Raw genomic sequence first — 18627 nt, 5'->3', positions numbered from 1 at the left:
AGGCTTTGCAGGGGCACCTGGGCCAAGGTGACAGCCAGGGACCAAGGCTGCACAAGGCTCAGTGCCAGGTCCTGCCCCTGGGTCACAGCCACCCCCTGGGGAGCTCCAGGCATGGGGAGGGGAGGTTGGAAAGCTGCAGCTGGGAGAGGGCCCTGGGGGGGGTGGTTGGCAGCCACTGAGCAGGAGCCAGCAGTGCCCAGGGGGCCAAGGAGCCTCCAGGCTTGGGGCAGACACAGGCTGGGCAGCAGGGGCAGGAGGTGACCACCCCCCTGTGCTCAGCTCTGGGGGGGCCAGCCCTGGAGTGCTGGGCTCAGCTCTGGGCTCTCCCTGCAGGAAGGACACTGAGGGGCTGGAGCCTGTCCAGAGCAGGGCAGGGAGGCTGGGGAAGGGCCTGGAGCCCCTGGGCCCTCAGCCCTGCCCCCCAAACCCCTCCCCAGCTTTGGGGCTCTTCTCTGGGCACCCTCCAGCCCCTCCAATGTCTTCCTTAGACTGTGGCACCCAGAGCTCAACCCAGCTCTCAAGCACTGCCCAGCCCAGGGGCAGGTCCTGGCTGGGCTTTGCCCCTCCAGGCTCTGAGGCTAAGGCAGAGGAGAGCTCAGCAAACATTGCCACAGGCTGCCCACAGCAGGGCAGCCAGGCTGGGGAAGGGCCTGGAGCCCCTGGGCTAGGGGAGGGCTGAGGGAGCTGGAGAGCAGGAGGCTGGGGGAGACCTCCCTGCTCTCTGCAGCTCCCTGCAGGGAGGTTGGAGTGAGCTGGGAGCAGCCTCTGCTCCTTGGGGGCAAGGCACAGGGGCAGAGGAGCTGCTTCCAAGCTGCAGGGGGGGAGACACTTACTCCAGTTCCTCCAGGCAGTGCATGTTCCCCAAGGCCCCTGCCAGCCTGGAGCAGCCCTGGTCACCAATGCTGTTGTGGTTCAAGCTGGAAGCAGCAGCCCAGAGGAAAAGGAGACATCAGCTCAGCTCCTGCTGCACAGCAGCACAGCAGGGGCCAGCTGCAGCCACACACTTACAAAAGCCTCCTCAGGGAGGGCATTGCACTGAGGGCCAGCACCAGCTGAGGGAGGGCAGCACTGCTCAGCTCCAGGGAGGCCAGGCTGAAAGACAGAACAGCACAGGGACAGCTGAGGAGGCACAGGGACAGCTGAGGAGCCCCAGGGACAGCTAAAGAGGTTCAGGGACAGCTGAGGAGCCCCAGGGACAGCTAAGGAGCCCCAGGGACAGCTAAGGATCCCCAGGGACAGCTGAGGAGGCTCAGGGACAGCTAAGGAGGCTCAGAGACAGTTAAGGAGGCTCAGAGACAGCTAAGGAGGCTCAGAGACAGCTAAGGAGCCCCAGGGACAGCTAAGGAGCCCCAGGGACAGCTAAGGAGGCACAGGGACAGCTAAGGAGCCCCAGGGACAGCTAAGGAGCCCCAGGGACAGCTGAGGAGGCCCAGGGACAGCTAAGGAGGCACAGGGACAGCTAAGGAGCCCCAGGGACAGCTGAGGAGGCTCAGGGACAGCTAAGGATCCCCAGGGACAGCTGAGGAGGCTCAGGGACAGCTAAGGAGCCCCAGGGACAGCTGAGGAGGCTCAGGGACAGCTAAGGAGGCTCAGAGACAGTTAAGGAGGCTCAGAGACAGCTAAGGAGGCTCAGGAACAGCTAAGGAGCCCCAGGGACAGCTAAGGAGCCCCAGGGACAGCTAAGGAGGCACAGGGACAGCTAAGGAGCCCCAGGGACAGCTAAGGAGCCCCAGGGACAGCTGAGGAGGCCCAGGGACAGCTAAGGAGGCACAGGGACAGCTAAGGAGCCCCAGGGACAGCTGAGGAGGCTCAGGAACAGCTAAGGAGGCACAGGGACAGCTGAGGAGGCTCAGGAACAGCTAAGGAGGCTCAGAGACAGCTAAGGAGCCCCAGGGACAGCTAAGGAGGCTCAGGATGCTCAAGCAGGGCAAGAAGCTGGGGCCAGGCTCTGCTCAGCGGTGCCCAGGGCCAGGCCAAGGGACAGAGGGCACAAACTGGCAGCCAGGAGGTTGCAGCTGAGCAGGAGGAGACCTTGTTTGGTGTGAGGGTGCTGGAGGCCTGGAGCAGGCTGCCCAGAGAGGTTGTGGAGCCTCCTGGTGTGGAGAGCTTCCAACCCCCCTGGGCACTGTGCCCCTGGGCAGGGGCTTGGACTGGGTGAACTCCAGAGGTCTCTCCCAAGCCTCCCCATGCTCTGAGATTGCCTCTCTGAAGTCCTCCAGCCTTCAGACAGCTCCATCCATCCTCAGCACAGGCAGAAGAGGGCTGCAGGGTAACTAAAGGTCCCCAGGAAGCCCTGGCAGGCTCTGGGCAGCCTGGCAGCCACTCACTCACCTGAGCTCTTCCAGGGCCTGGCAGCTCTGCAAGCCTGTGAGCAAGAGCTCCACTGCAGCTGGCAGCATCTTGCTGGAGGTCAGCCTGAACAAAGAGCAGGGGGAGACCTGAGGGACAGACCTACAGCTCCCCAGACTGCACTGCCTTGGAAAGGGAGCCCCCAAGGACACCTTGTCCAAGCTCCATCCCCCAGCCCTGCCAAGGCTGTGCCCAAACCAAGGCCCTCAGCACCACAGCTCTGCAGCTTCTCAACACCACCTCCAGGGCTGGCAATTCAACCACAGCCTCACAGCTGGCACTGGGCTGGCAGGGAGCCTCCTGTCCATACCCTCTGCAGGCAGCAGGGGCAGCTCCAGCTGGAGGAAAGGAGCTGTGGAGCTCACCCAGTGCCACCCCCTGCTCCAGCAGGGCACCCACAGCACAGTGCCCAGGGGCACAGTGCCCAGGGTGGGGATTTAGAAGCTCTCCACACCAGGAAACTCCACAACCTCTCTGGGCAGCCTGCTCCAGGGCTCTGAAGATGTTTGCCATCTCATGCTGGGTTTCAGAGCAAGCAGAAGAGTCACAGGGTGCCCAGGGTGCCCCTGAGGACCTGCCCCAGGTGCCCCTGAAAGGATGCCCAGGGTGCCACTGAAAGGATGCCCACAGTGCCCCTGAGGACATGCCCAGGGTGCTCCAGAGGACCAGCCCAGGGTGCCCTTGAAAGGATGCCCACAGTGCCCCTGAGGACATGCCCAGGGTGCCCCTGAAAGGATGCCCACAGTGCCCCTGAGGACCTGCCCAGGGTGCCCTTGAAAGGATGCCCACAGTGCCCCTGAGGACCTGCCCAGGGTGCCCTTGAAAGGATGCCCACAGTGCCCCTGAGGACCTGCCCACAGTGCCCCTGAGGACATGCCCAGGGTGCCCCTGAGGACATGCCCAGGGTGACCCTGAAGGGATGCCCACAGTGCCCCTGAGGACATGCCCAGGGTGCCCCTGAGGACCTGCCCAGGGTGCCCCCCCAGCTGCCTCCAGCAGGCACTGCAGAGAGATGTTGAGTTTGCCACCTGGGCACAGCTGGGGAGAGGTCAGAGAGTGCTCCAGGGAGGAGCAGGGGGAGGCCCAGGGCCAAGAACAGGATGAAGCTGTGGGCACAGACCTGAACCTCCTCAGCTCTGGCAGAGGCAGCAAGGCCTTGACCAGCAGCTCTGCCTCATCCTCCTGGAGCTCCACATGAGACCATCTGCAAGGAGAGAAGAGCAGAGCTGGGCTGCAGCCCCTGGCACTGGAAGGGCTGTGCCAAGGCCACAGCTGGTGCTGGGGCACCAAGGAAGGGCCTGGGCTACAGTGCTTGGCAAGGTCCCAGGGCAGCTGCCAGCCCCAAGAGAGGGCAGGGCACAGGGGGGGCACTGAGATGCCCCCAAAGGACAGCCCAGGAAGCCAGCAGGGCAGAAGCACAGAATGGCTCAGGTGGAGAAGGGAGCTCAGAGCTCAGCCAGCTCCAGCCCCCTGCCATGCCCAGGGACCCCTCCCCCCAGCCCAGGCTGCTCAAGGCCTCATCCAGCCTGGTCCTCAGCACCTCCAGGCAGGGGGCAGCCACAGCCTCCCTGGGCAGCCTGTGCCAGGCTCTCCCCAGCCTCCCTGCCAACCATTCCTTCCTCCTCTCCACTCTCCCTCTGCCCTCTCCCAGCTCCAAGCCATTCTCCCTGCTCCTGCCACTCCCAGCCCTTGCCCACAGTCCCTCCCCAGCTCTCCTGGAGCCCTTCAGCTCCTGCAAGCTTGCTCTGAGCTCTGCCTGCAGCCTTCTCTCCTGCAGGCTGCACAGCCCCAACCCTCCCAGCCTGGCCCCACAGGGGAGGCTCTGCAGCCCTCTGATGATCTTCATGGCCTTAGCTGCTCCTTGGCCTCCTTAGCTGCTGCTGAGAATCCTTAGCTGTCCCTGAGCCTTCTCTTCTCCAGGCAGGAGGCAGCCACAGCCTCCCTGGGCAGCCTGGGCCTGAGCCTCAGCTCCCTCCTGCTGGAGAACTTCTTCCTCAGCTCCACTCTGACCCTGCTCTGCCTCAGTTCCAAACCCTTCCCCCCTGGCCTGGCTCCAGCCCCCCTCAGCCAAAGTCTCTCTGCAGCCTCCCTGCAGGATCCCTTCAGGCACTGCCAGGCAGCTCTGAGCCCCCCCCAGGCTCTTAGAGTCACAGAATGGTCTGGGTTGGAAGGGAGCTGCAAAGCTCACCCAGCCCAAGCCCCTCTGCAGTCAGCAGGGACATCCCCAGCTGGAGCAGAGCCCTCTTGAGCATCACCTTGAGTTACCTCCAGGGCTGGGGCCTCAAGCACCTCCCTGGGCAGCCTGTGCCAGGGTCCCACCCCCCTCAGAGTAAAGAACTTGCTCCTCACATCCAATCCCAACCTGCTCTGCTCTCATTTCAAACCCTTGCCCCTGGGCCTGGCCCTGCAGGCTTTTGGGAGCAGTCTCTCTGCAGCCTCCCTGCAGGATCCCTTCAGCTCCTGGCAGCAGCTCTGAGGTCCCCCTGGAGCCTTCTCCTCCCCAGGCTGCACAGCCCCAGCTCCCTCAGCTGTGCTCCCAGCAGAGCTGCTCCAGCCCTGGGATCACCTCTGTGGCCTCCTCTGGCCTCACTCCACAGCTCTGTGGCCTCCTCCTGCAGAGCTGGAGGCAGGGCTGGAGGGGAGGTCTGAGCAGAGCAGAGCCCAGGGGCTCTCTGTTCTCCATCCAAAGACTCTAAGCAGGGCTCTGCAGAGGGGCAGGGGCTGGCAGCTTGGGCTGGCACCTGGGGCTGGCACCTGGGGCTGGCAGCTCACCTCAGCTCCTGCAGCTGAGCACACTTCTCCCACAGCCTCTGGTAGAAGGAAGCACGTTTGGCCTCTGGCTCCTGCAGCTGCAGCCTGCAGGACACAAGCACACCCTGGCACTGATGCCCTGCAGATGCCCACTGCAGCCTCTGCAGCCCCTTAGGGCCAGGCTTAGGAGCAGTTTAGAGCTTTGGGCCAGGCTTAAGGACAGTTTGGAGCTTTGCAAGTGCCCTCCCACCCCCTCCAGGCTCTCCTGTGATGTCCACCAGAGAGAGCACAGCCCTGTGCCACAGGATCCCTGTGCCACAGGATCCCTGCATGGCTGGGTTGGAAGGGACCCCTGGGCATCCCCCAGTGCCACCCCCTGCTCCAGCAGGGCACCCACAGCACAGTGCCCAGGGGCACAGTGCCCAGGGTGGGGGTTTGGAAGCTCTCCACACCAGAGCACTCCACAACCTCTCTGGGCAGCCTGCTCCCAGGGCTCTGAAGATGTTTTCCATCTCATGCTGAGTTTCAGAGCAAGCAGAAGAGTCACAGCTGGCACTGGGCTAGGAGGGAGCCTCCAGGGTCACCTCACCCAAGCCCCTGCAGGCAGCAGGGACAGCTCCAGCTGCAGCAGGCTGCCCAGGGACACAGCCAGGCTGAGCTGGAAGGGCTGCAGGGATGGAGCCTCCACCACCTCCCTGGGCAGCCTGGGCCAGGCTCTCCCCAGCCTCCCTCTGCACAACTTCCTCCTCAGCTCCAACCTAACTCTGCCCTGCTCCAGCTCCAAACCATTGCCCCTGGGCCTAGCCCCACAGCCCCTTCTGAGCAGTCCCTCCCCAGCCTGCCTGCAGCTGCCCTGCAGCTCTGCAGCTGCAGCTCTGAGCTCTGCCTGCAGCCTTCTCTCCTGCAGGCTGCACAGCCCCAGCTCTCCCAGCCTGGCCCCAGGGCAGAGGTTCTGCAGCCCTCTCAGCATCTCTGTGACCTCCTCTGGAGCCTCTCCAGCAGCTCCAGGCCTCTCTTGTGCTGGGGTCCCAGGGCTGGCCCCAGCCCTGCAGGTGAGGTCTCCCCAGAGCAGAGCAGAGGGGCAGGATCCTCTCTCTCCAGCTCTGGCCACACTGCTCTGGCTGCAGCCCAGGCTGCCCTTGGCCTCCTGTGCTGCCTCTGGCTGCCTCCTGCTCACCTGCTGATGACAGATTCCATCTTCTCCAGGCAGTGTGGGAATCTGATGCCCAGCTGGAAGAGGGTTTCCTCTTTACATATCCTGGAAAGGGAAGGGTTAGGCAACACCCCCAGGCTGTCCCCACCTGAGGGAGAGCAAATTCTGTTTCCCAGGAGGCCTGGCTGGGGCTGTGGGGCTGCAGGACTGCCAAGCCAGCCTGCCCTGCAGAGGTCTGCAGTGGTGTAGGCTGGTTCCAAAGCCAGCCTCCTCCTGGCTCCTTTTCTCCCCCAGGAGAGCAGGGGCAGGGGTTTGCTTCCCCCCATTCAGCTGTGTGACCACACCACCTCCTGCTGGCCTTCACTGGCCCCAGGCTCAGGAATGCACTGGGGGAGGCAGAGGGCAAAGGAGAGCAAGCTGGCAGTGCTGGCTCCCCTCGAAGCATCAGGCAAAAGGAAAGCACCTCAGAGCCACCAGAACTCGAGGTGCTGCTCACCTGAGCTCAGTGATGGTGCCACAGGTCTGCACAGCCAGCTCCAGGAGGCCTCTGACACTCTCCTGACCTACCCAAGGCTCTTCCAGGCTGGAAAGCAGAAGGCAGGCAGCTCTGAGAGCTGGGGCTGGGGCAGCTCTGCTGTGGAGGAAGGCTGAGAGCCCTGGGGCTGCTTAGTGTGGAGAGAAGGCTGACAGGGACCTGAGCAGTGTCTGACAACAGCTGAGGAGTGGGGGGCAGGACGGAGGTGGCAGGGAGAAGGTGGCAGGGAGAAGGTGGCAAGGAAAAGGTGGCAGGGAGAAGGTGCCAGGATGAAGGTGCTAGGGAGAAGGAGCCAGGATGAAGGTGGCAGGGAGAAGGAGCCAGGATGAGGGTGGCAGGGATGAAGGTGGCAGGGAGAAGGTGGCAGGATGAAGGTGCCAGGAAGAAGATTCCAGGGAGAAGGAGCCATGGAGAAGGTGGCAGGATGAAGATAGCTGAATGAAGGTGCCAGGGAGAAGGTGGCAGGGAGAAGAAGCCAGGGAGAAGGTGCCAGGATGAAGGTGGTAAGGAGAAGGTGGCAGGGAGAAGGTGCCAGGGAGAAGGAGCCAGGATGAAGGTGGCAGGATGAAGGTGCCAGGGAGAAGGTGGCAGGGAGAAGGTGGCAGGATGAAGGTGGCAGGGAGAAGAAGCCAGGATGAAGGTGGCAGGATGAAGGTGCCAGGGAGAAGATGCCAGAGAGAAGGTGGCAGGGAGAAGGTGGCAGGATGAAGGTGCCAGGGAGAAGATGCCAGAGAGAAGGTGGCAGGGAGAAGGTGGCAGGGAGAAGGAGCCAGGATGAAGGTGGCAGGGAGGAGGAGCCAGGATGAGGGTGGCAGGGATGAAGGTGGCAGGGAGAAGGTGGCAGGGATGAAGGTGGCAGGGATGAAGGTGGTAGGGATGAAGGTGGTAGGGAGAAGGTGCCAGGATGAAGTTGGCTGAATGAAGGTGGCAGGGAGAAGGTGCCAGGAAGAAGGTGGCAGGATGAAGGTGGCAGGGAGAAGGTGTCAGGGAGAAGGTGGCAGGATGAAGGTGGCAGGATGAAGAAGCCAGGGTGAAGGTGGCAGGGAGAAGAAGCCAGGATGAAGGTGCCAGGGAGAAGATGGCAGGGAGAAGGTGGCAGGATGAAGGTGCCAGGGAGAAGATGCCAGAGAGAAGGTGGCAGGGAGAAGGTGGCAGGATGAAGGTGCCAGGGAGAAGATGCCAGAGAGAAGGTGGCAGGGAGAAGGTGGCAGGGAGAAGGAGCCAGGATGAAGGTGGCAGGGAGGAGGAGCCAGGATGAGGGTGGCAGGGATGAAGGTGGCAGGGAGAAGGTGGCAGGGATGAAGGTGGCAGGGATGAAGGTGGTAGGGATGAAGGTGGTAGGGAGAAGGTGCCAGGATGAAGTTGGCTGAATGAAGGTGGCAGGGAGAAGGTGCCAGGAAGAAGGTGGCAGGATGAAGGTGGCAGGGAGAAGGTGTCAGGGAGAAGGTGGCAGGATGAAGGTGGCAGGATGAAGAAGCCAGGGTGAAGGTGGCAGGGATGAAGGTGGCAGGAAGAAGGTGCCAGGAAGAAGGAGCCAGGGAGAAGGAGCCAGGGAGAAGGTGGCAGGGAGAAGAAGCCAGGATGAAGGTGCCAGGGAGAAGGTGGCAGGGAGAAGGTGGCAGGGAGGTGCCAGGGAGAAGGTGCCAGGGAGAAGGTGGCAGGGAGAAGGTGCCAGGGAGAAGGTGGCAGGATGAAGTTGGCTGAATGAAGGTGGCAGGGAGAAGGTGGCAGGGAGAAGGAGCCAGGATGAAGGTGGCAGGGAGAAGGTGGCAGGGTGATGGTGGCAGGGAGAAGGAGCCAGGATGAAGGTGCCAGGGGGAAGGTGCCAGGCTCTTTGGGGTGGTGCCTAGGGACAGGACAAGGACCCCAGGAGGAACCCAGGAGGCTCCACCTCAACAGGAGGAGGAAGTTGTTTGGTGTGAGGCTGCTGGAGGCCTGGGGCAGGCTGCCCAGAGAGCTTGTGGAGCCTCCTTCCCTGGAGAGCTTCCAACCCTCCCCTGGATGTGCTCCTGGGTGCCCTGCCCTGGGTGCCCTGCCCTGGCAGGGGGCTGGGGCTGGATGACCTCCAGAGGTCCCTTCCAAGCCCTCCCAGGCTGTGAGCCTGTGATCTGGTGATACTTAGCACGAATCAAGGAGATCAGGCTGAGCTACCAGCACCTCCCCAGTCACCTCTGGCAATTCCTCAGGCCAGCCATGGACTCACAGAAAGGGTTGGGGTTGGAAGGGACCTCAAAGCTGGTGGGCAGGGACCCCTCTCACCAGCCCAGCTTGCTCAAGGGCCTCATCCAGCCTGGCCTTGGACACCTTCAAGGGGGAGGCATCCACAGCCTCCCTGGGCAGCCTGTGCCAGGCTCTCCCCCAGCCTCCCTGCACAGAACTTCTCCCTGGTCTCCAGGAGAGTTCACTTCTGGTGTGGGTGGAAGCAGACCTGAGGTGAGCAGCTCGGGGTCTGCAGCAGCACAGGGCCCCACTACCTGATTTCCAGAGCACCCAGCTCCTTCCTCAGGGCCTGCAGAAGCCTCTCTGCAGCCTGGAGGCTCAGGTGGTTGTTGGAGGATCTGGAAGGCAAGGTGTCTGTTCAGGAGGGGAGCTCCCAAAGGAGCCCAGCCCCAGGGCTGCCAGCAGGCAGTGCCTCACCTGAGCTCTGTCAGAGCAGAGCACTTCCCCAGGAGCAAGCACAGCTCCTCCAGCTGCTCTGGCTGCAAGCTGCACTCTGCCAGGCTGCAAAAGAGAAGAGCCTGGGGCCCTGCCAAGCAGATCAGGGCCTCCTCAGGCATCACCACCCTTCCCCACAGAGGAACTGGGAGGGCACCACAACCTTGCAGGGCTTCAGGAGAAGGCTGAGCAGCACTTGCAAAGCATCTGCTGAGATGCTCCCAGGTGGAGGCCACCAGGGCAGCTTGCTGCAGCAGCCTGGCCTGGGGCAGGGGCTGCAGAGGGGGTGAGGAATGGGCAGTGGGGCAGGAGGAAGGGGTGTGGGGCTCCCTGGGATGGGGGAAAGCTCTCCTCAGAAAGAGAACCAAAGGCAACTCACAGCCTCAGAGAGGGCTTGGGGAGGAGAGGGACCCCCCAGGGGCATCCTGCCCAACCCCCTGCTGGCAACCCCTCTGAGCTCTGCCTGCAGCCTTCTCTCCTGCAGGCTGCACAGCCCCAGCCCTCCCAGCCTGGCCACACAGGGGAGAGGTTCTGCAGCCCTCTGAGCAGCTCTGTGGCCTCCTCTGGAACCTCTCCAGCAGCTCCAGGTCCTCCAGAGCTGGCCCCAGCCCTGCAGGGGAGGTCTGCCCAGGGCAGGGCAGAGGGGCAGGATCCCCTCCCTCCACCTCACCATCTCTTAGTGCAAGATACCATCCCACCAGGAGCCAGGGGGACAAGAGGCCCTTCTGCCTTGCCCCTGAGCAAAGGCAAGCTGCTCTGCCAGAGAAACCACCACTAAAATCCCTGCACTGGTACCTCAGAGCCTTCCTTGGGTCACCTCTGCCTGCCAGCTGGATGATTAAGGTGGCTTTGGAGCACAGACTGCAGAGGCAAGAGAGGGCTGTGAGGCTTGGAGGGCGAAGGGGTGGCTGGCCCAGGGCTGACACACCAGCACTGCAGGAGGAGCAGAGCACAGCAGGGACAGAGCAGGGCTGGGAGCTGCCCAGGGAGGTGCTTCATACAGCCACAGGGTGGCTCAGGTTGGAAGGGACCTCCAAGACCACCCAGGGGCTTCTACCACAGACATCTTCTGGCACCCAGAGACTTCTCCTGGCATCCAGAGACTCTCCAAGGGTGATTCATAGATTGGGTTGGGTGGGATGGGACCTTGCAAGCCCCTGAAGCCAGCAGGGACAGCCCCAGGCAGAGGAGGGTGGCTCACAGCCACAACCAACCTGCCCTGCAGTAGTGCCAGCCACTGGGCAGCTCCCTGGGCAGCCTGGGCCAGGCTCTCCCCACCCTCTGTGAGCTCTGCCAGTGGGAGGCTGTGGCTGTGAGCTCTCCACTGTGCCCCCCAGGCAGTGCTGGGCATTTGCCAGCTGCTGGGATTGGGGAGAGCTCTCCCTGGGGACAGCTCTGGTTCCCTGGTGCCCTGCAAGGGCAAGCTGCAGGCTGGTGTGGAGCTGAACAAGGCTTAGATTCCCACAGCACCTTGCCTCAGGCTGGTTGGGGGTCCCAGTGTGCTGGCCCCCAGTGGTCATAGGCTCAGAGACTGGGAGCCCCCTTCTCAGCTCCTCTGCTGCATCCCTTCAGAGCAGCTCTTGTGGAAGCTCTGCTGGGGGCAGCTTCAGAGCTGAGCCAGGCACTGTTTGGAGAGCAGAGTTCAGAGAGCCATGGAATGGTTGGGGTGGAAGGGAGCTCAGAGCTCAGCCAGCCCCAGCCCCCTGCCATGCCCAGGGACCCCTCCCCCCAGCCCAGGCTGCTCAAGGCCTCATCCAGCCTGGTCCTCAGCACCTCCAGCCAGGGGGCAGCCACAGCCTCCCTGGGCAGCCTGTGCCAGGCTCTCCCCAGCCTCCCTGCCAACCATTCCTTCCTCCTCTCCACATTCCCTCTGCCCTCTCCCAGCTCCAAGCCATTCTCCCTGCTCCTGCCACTCCCAGCCCTTGCCCACAGTCCCTCTCCAGCTCTCCTGGAACCCTTCAGCTCCTGCAAGGTTGCTCTGAGCTCTGCCTGCAGCCTTCTCTCCTGCAGGCTGCACAGCCCCAACCCTCCCAGCCTGGCCCCACAGGGGAGGCTCTGCAGCCTTGTGCCCAGCTCCACAGCTCTGTGCCTGAGGAAAGCAGGCAGGGAGCAATCAGAAACCAGTGAAAGGAAGCAGAGACCTGGCTTGGACTTCAGAGAGATTTCCAGGGCTGGCAAAGGCATTGATGAGCTGCAGGACTCCATCCTGAGAAATCCTGTTCTGGCTGAGGCTGCAGGGGAGAGAGGAAAGGGAAGGGAAGGGGGAAAGGGAAGGGAAGGGAAGGGAAGGGAAGGGAAGGGAAGGGAAGGGAAGGGAAGGGAAGGGAAGGGAAGGGAAGGGAAGGGAAGGGAAGGGAAGGGAAGGGAAGGGAAGGGAAGGGAAGGGAAGGGAAGGGAAGGGAAGGGAAGGGAAGGGAAGGGAAGGGAAGGGAAGGGAAGGGAAGGGAAGGGAAGGGAAGGGAAGGGAAGGGAAGGGAAGGGAAGGGAAGGGAAGGGAAGGGAAGGGGAAAAGGGAAGGGAAGGGGAAAAGGGAAGGGAAGGGGAAGAGGGAAGGGAAGGGGAAGAGGGAAGGGAAGGGGAAGAGGGAAGGGAGGAGGGAAGGGAGGAGGGAAGGGAGGAGGGAAGGGAGGAGGGAAGGGAGGAGGGAAGGGAGGAGGGAAGGGGGAAGGGAAGGGGGAAGGGAAGGGGGAAGGGAAGGGGGAAGGGAAGGGGGAAGGGAAGGGGGAAGGGAAGGGGGAAGGGAAGGGAAGGGGGAAGGGGGAAGTGAAGGGGGAAGGGAAGGGAAGGGGGAAGGGAAGGGAAGGGAAGGGAAGGGAAGGGAAGGGAAGGGAAGGGAAGGGAAGGGAAGGGAAGGGAAGGGAAGGGAAGGGAAGGGAAGGGAAGGGAAGGGAAGGGAAGGGAAGGGAAGGGAAGGGAAGGGAAGGGAAGGGAAGGGAAGGGAAGGGAAGGGAAGGGAAGGGAAGGGAAGGGAAGGGAAGGGAAGGGAAGGGAAGGGAAGGGAAGGGAAGGGAAGAGTTAAGGGTCAGGGCTGCCCCCATGCTCCTCAGCCACAGATTCCAGTTGGCACTGAAGGCAGGGCATGCATAGAAATATCTACAGAGGAATCTCCATAGAGGTAAATAACTCTAAATCCAGACAAATGAATCTAAATCTGAACATCTCCACCTAATTCCACATGAGCACAGGGCCAGCTGCACCAGGAGCTCCCACAGGCCACAGTGCCAGGGCCTGCAGCTGGCTCAGGCCCACCCCAGGCACAGCTCCAGGCTGGCTGCAGAGTGACTTGAGAGCAGCCCTGGAGAAAAAAGCCTGCAGGGGGTGCTGGGTGCTGAGCAGCTCCCCAGGAGCCAGCAGAGCCTCCTGCAGCCCTCAGGCAGCTGTGTGCTGGCTGCAGCCAGAGCAGGGTGGGCAGAGGGCAGCAGGGGGGATCCTGCCCCTGGGCTCTGCTCAGACCTCCCCCCCAGCCCTGCCTCCAGCTCTGCTGTCCCCAGCGCCAGGATGATCCTAGAGAGCTCTTCCAAGCCAGACAGTTCTGTGCCTCTGGGCTCCTGTGGCACCACCCTTGTGCCAGGGCACCCCCCCCTGTGCCAAGCTGGTTCCTTACTTGAGGGAGCAGGGAGCTGGCACCCGGGGCAAGCACTCCAAGAGGCACCTCAAGCCTTCATCTCCCAGCTGGTTCCTGGAGAGGCTGAAGAGCAGAGGAACAAAGTGACCAAGCCAAAGCCAAGCAAGACTCAGCAGGAAAGCCTGGAAGCCAAACCAGAAACACCCCAGAAGGCCAAACTCCCTCAGCCTGAAGCCCAGCTCAGCCATTAGAGGGCTGCCCACAGCAAGCTGCTGCCCTCCCCAGCCACCTCTCCTGCTGCAGAGCTCTGGGCACAAAGCTCAGAGCAGGGCTCAGCAGCAGCCACAAATGCCTCAAAACCCCCAGCAGAGGGAAAACCCCAAGCAAGGTGATCCCCCAGGCTCTGGGGAGGGGAGGGTTAAAAAGAAGGGGAGGGGGAAGGGAAGGGAAGGGAAGGGAAGGGAAGGGAAGGGAAGGGAAGGGAAGGGAAGGGAAGGGAAGGGAAGGGAAGGGAAGGGAAGGGAAGGGAAGGGAAGGGAAGGGAAGGGAAGGGAAGGGAAGGGAAGGGAAGGGAAGGGAAGGGAAGGGAAGGGAAGGGAAGGGAAGGGAAGGGAAGGGAAGGGGGAAGGGAAGGGGGAAGGGAAGGGGGAAGGGAAGGGGGAAGGGAAGGGGGAAGGGAAGGGGGAAGGGAAGGGGGAAGGGAAGGGGGAAGGGAAGGGGGAAGGGAAGGGGGAAGGGAAGGGGGAAGGGAAGGGAAGGGAAGGGAGAAGGACAGGGCAGGGATGGGAAGGGAGAAGGACAGGGCAGGGAAGGGAAGGGCACAGAAAGGAAGAGAAGGGCAGGGAAGGGAAGGGCAGGGAAGGGCAGGGAAGGGAAGGGCAGGGAAGGGCAGGGAAGGGAAGGGCAGGGCAGGGCAGGGCAGGGAAGGGAAGGGAAGGGAAGGGAAGGGAAGGGAAGGGAAGGGAAGGGAAGGGAAGGGAAGGGAAGGGAAGGGAAGGGAAGGGGGAAGGGAAGGGAAGGGAAGGGGGAAGGGAAGGGAAGGGAAGGGGGAAGGGAAGGGAAGGAAAGGGGGAAGGGAAGGGAAGGAAAGGGCAGGGAAGGGCAGGGAAGGGGGAAGGGAAGGGGGAAGGGAAGGGGGAAGGGAAGGGGGAAGGGAAGGGGGAACGGAAGGGAAGGGAAGGGAAGGGAAGGGAAGGGAAGGGAAGGGAAGGGAAGGGAAGGGAAGGGAAGGGAAGGGAAGGGAAGGGAAGGGAAGGGAAGGGAAGGGAAGGGAAGGGAAGGGAAGGGAAGGGAAGGGAAGGGAAGGGAAGGGAAGGGAAGGGAAGGGAAGGGAAGGGAAGGGAAGGGAAGGGAAGGGAAGGGAAGGGAAGGGAAGGGAAGGGAAGCTTAAGAGTCAGGAATGGATTTTGGTTCCCAGCAGCCTGTTGGAAGAAGCAGAGAGGCCCCAGGCAGTGCTGACCCACAGCAAGCCAGCTCCCCCTCACTGACTCGAGGGGATGCTGCCAACCCCAGCCCCACTTACTCCACTTCTGCCAGCCAGCCATGCTGCCCCAGGACCCTGCAGAGCTCAGCCACCTGCCCTGCACCCAGGCCACAATCTGTCAGCCTGTGGGGAGGCAGCAGGAGATTGAGAGAGTCACTGGGGTGGGAAGAGACCTCTCAGATCATCCACTCTGAGCCCTAACCCAGCCCTGCCAGCTGCCCACTGAGCCCTCATGGCCCTCAGCACCACATCCCCTCAGCACTGCAAGCATCCAGGCAGGGATGGGGACCCCAGCCCTGCCAGCTCCCCCTGAGCCCTCATGGCCCTCAGCATGGGCACATGACAGCCCAGAGGGGCTGCAGACAAGGAAGGGTCCCTTACACCCAGCAGGAGCCTGAGGAGCTGCAGCAGGGCCAGGGAAGGGCAAGCAAGGTGGGGAAGGGTCTGGAGAAGAGGGCTGGGGAGGAGCAGCTGAGGGCCCTGGGGGGGTTTGGTGTGGAGCAGAGGAGGCTGAGGGAGACCTCCTTGCTCTCTGCAGCTCCCTGAGAGGAGGCTGCAGGGAGGTTGGGGCTGGGCTCTGCTGCCCAGGCTCAGGGGATGGAAGGAGAGGAGCTGGGCTGAAACTGTGCCAGGGGAGGCTGAGGTTGGAGAGGAGGAACAATTCCTTTGGTGGCAGAGGGGTCAGGGCCTGGCAGAGGCTGCCCAGGGAGGTGGTGGAGTCCCCATGGCTGGAGGGGTCACAGAGCCCTGTGGCCATGGCACTGGGGGGCAGGGGCTGGTGGCCATGGTTGGGGTTGGGTTGGTGCTGGCCTGGATGATCCTGGTTTTCCAACCCAAACCCAAACTGTGAGCCCAGGGTCTATGATCCATACAAGAGGACATGAAGCCACCTGCAGTGACAATCCAAACCCATCCAGCAGTGGATTCTCTGCAGTGCTCCAGGCCAGTACCTGCAGGATGTCTTCTGCCTTCTCTTGCCTGCTCCTAGATGCCACACAGCATTTTCCCTTGCCCTGGAGCACACAGAGGGGACAGCTCCTCAGCACTGTCCTTCCAGGGGGGCAGAGCTTTGGGGTCCCCTGAAGGCTGAGCTGCAGGCTCCAAGCAGCCTGAGTGTCCTACCTGACCTGCAGCACTCTGATGTGCTCACAGAGGTTGATGGAGCTGCAGAGGGCCACAATGCAGCCAGGGGACAAGCTGGTAGTCCTGAGGCTGGAAGGGAAAGGGACAGAAACAGCAACAAAATCAGCTCCCAAGAGGAGATCCCACACACACAGAGCCCAATTCCCACTGTCCAGGGCACAAACACCAACAGAATCAGCTCCCAGGAGGAGATCCCACACACACAGAGCCCAATCCCCACTGCCCAGGGCACAAACACCAACAGAATCAGCTCCAAGGCAGGGATCCCACACACACAGAGCCCAATCCCCACTGCCCAGGGCACAAACACCAACAGAATCAGCTCCCAGGCAGGGATCCCACACACACAGAGCCCAATTCCCACTGCCCAGGGCACAAACAGCAACACAATCAGCTCCCAGGAGGAGATCCCACACACACAGAGCCCAATCCCCACTGTCCAGGGCACAAACACCAACACAATCAGCTCCCAGGAGGAGATCCCACACACACAGAGCCCAATTCCCACTGCCCAGGGCACAAACACCAACAGAATCAGCTCCCAGGCAGGGATCCCACACACACAGAGCCCAATCCCCACTGCCCAGGGCACAAACACCAACAGAATCAGCTCCCAGGCAGGGATCCCACACACACAGAGCCCAATTCCCACTGCCCAGGGCACAAACACCAACACAATCAGCTCCCAGGCAGGGATCCCACACACACAGAGCCCAATTACCACTGCCCAGGGCACAAACACCAACAGAATCAGCTCCCAGGCAGGGATCCCACACACACAGAGCCCAATCCCCACTGCCCAGGGCACAAACAGCAACAGAATCAGCTCCCAGGAGGAGATCCCACACACACAGAGCCCAATCCCCACTGCCCAGGGCACAAACAGCAACACAATCAGCTCCCAGGCAGGGATCCCACACACAGAGCCCAATTCCCACTGCCCAGGGCACAAACACCAACAGAATCAGCTCCCAAGAGCAGATCCCACACACACAGAGCCCAATCCCCACTGCCCAGGGCACAAACAGCAACACAATCAGCTCCCAGGCAGGGATCCCACACACACAGAGCCCAATTCCCACTGTCCAGGGCACAAACAGCAACACAATCAGTTCCCAAGAGCAGATCCCACACACACAGAGCCCAATCCCCACTGCCCAGGGCACAAACACCAACACAATCAGCTCCCAGGCAGGGATCCCACACACACAGAGCCCAATTCCCACTGCCCAGGGCACAAACACCAACACAATCAGCTCCCAGGCAGGGATCCCACACACACAGAGCCCAATCCCCACTGCCCAGGGCACAAACACCAACACAATCAGCTCCCAGGCAGGGATCCCACACACACAGAGCCCAATTCCCACTGCCCAGGGCACAAACACCAACACAATCAGCTCCCAGGCAGGGATCCCACACACACAGAGCCCAATTCCCACTGCCCAGGGCACAAACACCAACAGAATCAGCTCCCAGGCAGGGATCCCACACACACAGAGCCCAATCCCCACTGCCCAGGGCACAAACAGCAACAGAATCAGCTCCCAGGAGGAGATCCCACACACACAGAGCCCAATCCCCACTGCCCAGGGCACAAACACCAACAGAATCAGCTCCCAAGAGCAGATCCCACACACACAGAGCCCAATTCCCTCTGCCCAGGGCACAAACAGCAACAGAATCAGCTCCCAAGAGCAGATCCCACACACACAGAGCCCAATCCCCACTGCCCAGGGCACAAACAGCAACAGAATCAGCTCCCAGGCAGGGATCCCACACACACAGAGCCCAATCCCCACTGCCCAGGGCACAAACACCAACACAATCAGCTCCCAGGAGGAGATACCACACACACAGAGCCCAATTCCCACTGCCCAGGGCACAAACACCAACAGAATCAGCTCCCAGGCAGGGATCCCACACACACAGAGCCCAATCCCCACTGCCCAGGGCACAAACACCAACAGAATCAGCTCCCAGGAGGAGATCCCACACACACAGAGCCCAATCCCCACTGCCCAGGGCACAAACAGCAACACAATCAGCTCCCAGGCAGGGATCCCACACACACAGAGCCCAATTCCCACTGCCCAGGGCACAAACAGCCACACAATCAGCTCCCAAGAGCAGATCCCACACACACAGAGCCCAATCCCCACTGCCCAGGGCACAAACACCAACAGAATCAGCTCCCAGGAGGAGATCCCACACACACAGAGCCCAATCCCCACTGCCCAGGGCACAAACAGCCACACAATCAGCTCCCAGGCAGGGATCCCACACACACAGAGCCCAATCCCCACTGCCCAGGGCACAAACACCAACAGAATCAGCTCCCAGGAGGAGATCCCACACACACAGAGCCCAATCCCCACTGCCCAGGGCACAAACACCAACACAATCAGCTCCCAGGCAGGGATCCCCCACACACAGAGCCCAATTCCCACTGCCCAGGGCACAAACAGCAACACAATCAGCTCCCAAGAGCAGATCCCACACACGCAGAGCCCAATCCCCACTGCCCAGGGCTGGATCCTGGCCCTCTCAGCAGCAGTCAGGAAGGATCCCAAGCCTTGAGCCCAGAGTTTCAGGAGCCTCCTGCAGTGCCCCTTGGCTGGCAGGGGAGAGCAGCCCCAGGGCTGGAGCACTGCACAGCTCCTCCTCAGGGCTGCTGCTGGACCACAGCCTGGGAGCAGCCTCTGGAGTGATCAAATCCAAGCTGCCTGGACTGCAGCTGCTCCATGCTGCATCCTCTAGGGGATGGCCAAGCTCCTCCTGGCTTCTTGGTCCAGGTGGTGGTGGTGGGGGAGCCCCAGGTGCTGTCAGCACCTCCCCAACCTGATTCCCATCCTAAAGGGCTGCCAGGGTGCCAGGGAGCACTTTGTGGTGCCAGGTTGTGGCAGGAGGCCAGAGCCCTGCAGGGGCAGAGCTGTGAGCTGCTGACCACACAGCCAGGTGCTGTCTCCGTCCCTGGAAGAGGTTGGGGTGGA

At 62.1% G+C, this 18627-nt stretch overlaps 1 protein-coding gene across 1 annotated transcript in view; it reads right to left on the bottom strand.

Annotated features, from left to right (window-relative positions):
* Positions 1 to 829: 829 nt before the first annotated feature.
* Positions 830 to 18627, bottom strand: part of NLRC5 (NLR family CARD domain containing 5) — a 59325-nt gene continuing 41527 nt past the window's right edge. The window contains exons 24-38 of the mRNA XM_068170132.1: positions 15614 to 15703; positions 15442 to 15504; positions 14531 to 14614; positions 13048 to 13131; positions 11585 to 11674; positions 10239 to 10304; positions 9426 to 9509; positions 9263 to 9346; positions 6750 to 6836; positions 6278 to 6358; positions 5122 to 5205; positions 3470 to 3553; positions 2332 to 2415; positions 1009 to 1092; positions 830 to 917 (exon numbers count right to left, since the gene is read on the bottom strand). Coding sequence (XP_068026233.1) covers positions 830 to 917; positions 1009 to 1092; positions 2332 to 2415; positions 3470 to 3553; positions 5122 to 5205; positions 6278 to 6358; positions 6750 to 6836; positions 9263 to 9346; positions 9426 to 9509; positions 10239 to 10304; positions 11585 to 11674; positions 13048 to 13131; positions 14531 to 14614; positions 15442 to 15504; positions 15614 to 15703 — 1237 coding nt within the window. The remainder of the gene's footprint in view (positions 918 to 1008; positions 1093 to 2331; positions 2416 to 3469; positions 3554 to 5121; positions 5206 to 6277; positions 6359 to 6749; positions 6837 to 9262; positions 9347 to 9425; positions 9510 to 10238; positions 10305 to 11584; positions 11675 to 13047; positions 13132 to 14530; positions 14615 to 15441; positions 15505 to 15613; positions 15704 to 18627) is intronic.

The sequence above is a fragment of the Melanerpes formicivorus genome, unplaced genomic scaffold (genome assembly GCF_026170545.1).
Source record: "Melanerpes formicivorus ecotype bairdi unplaced genomic scaffold, bMelFor1.0.p_v2 SCAF_287, whole genome shotgun sequence".
NCBI classification, from domain to species: domain Eukaryota; kingdom Metazoa; phylum Chordata; class Aves; order Piciformes; family Picidae; genus Melanerpes; species Melanerpes formicivorus.
The sequence above is the reverse complement of the archived record's forward strand: the minus strand, read 5'-3'. Positions and strand labels throughout refer to the sequence as shown.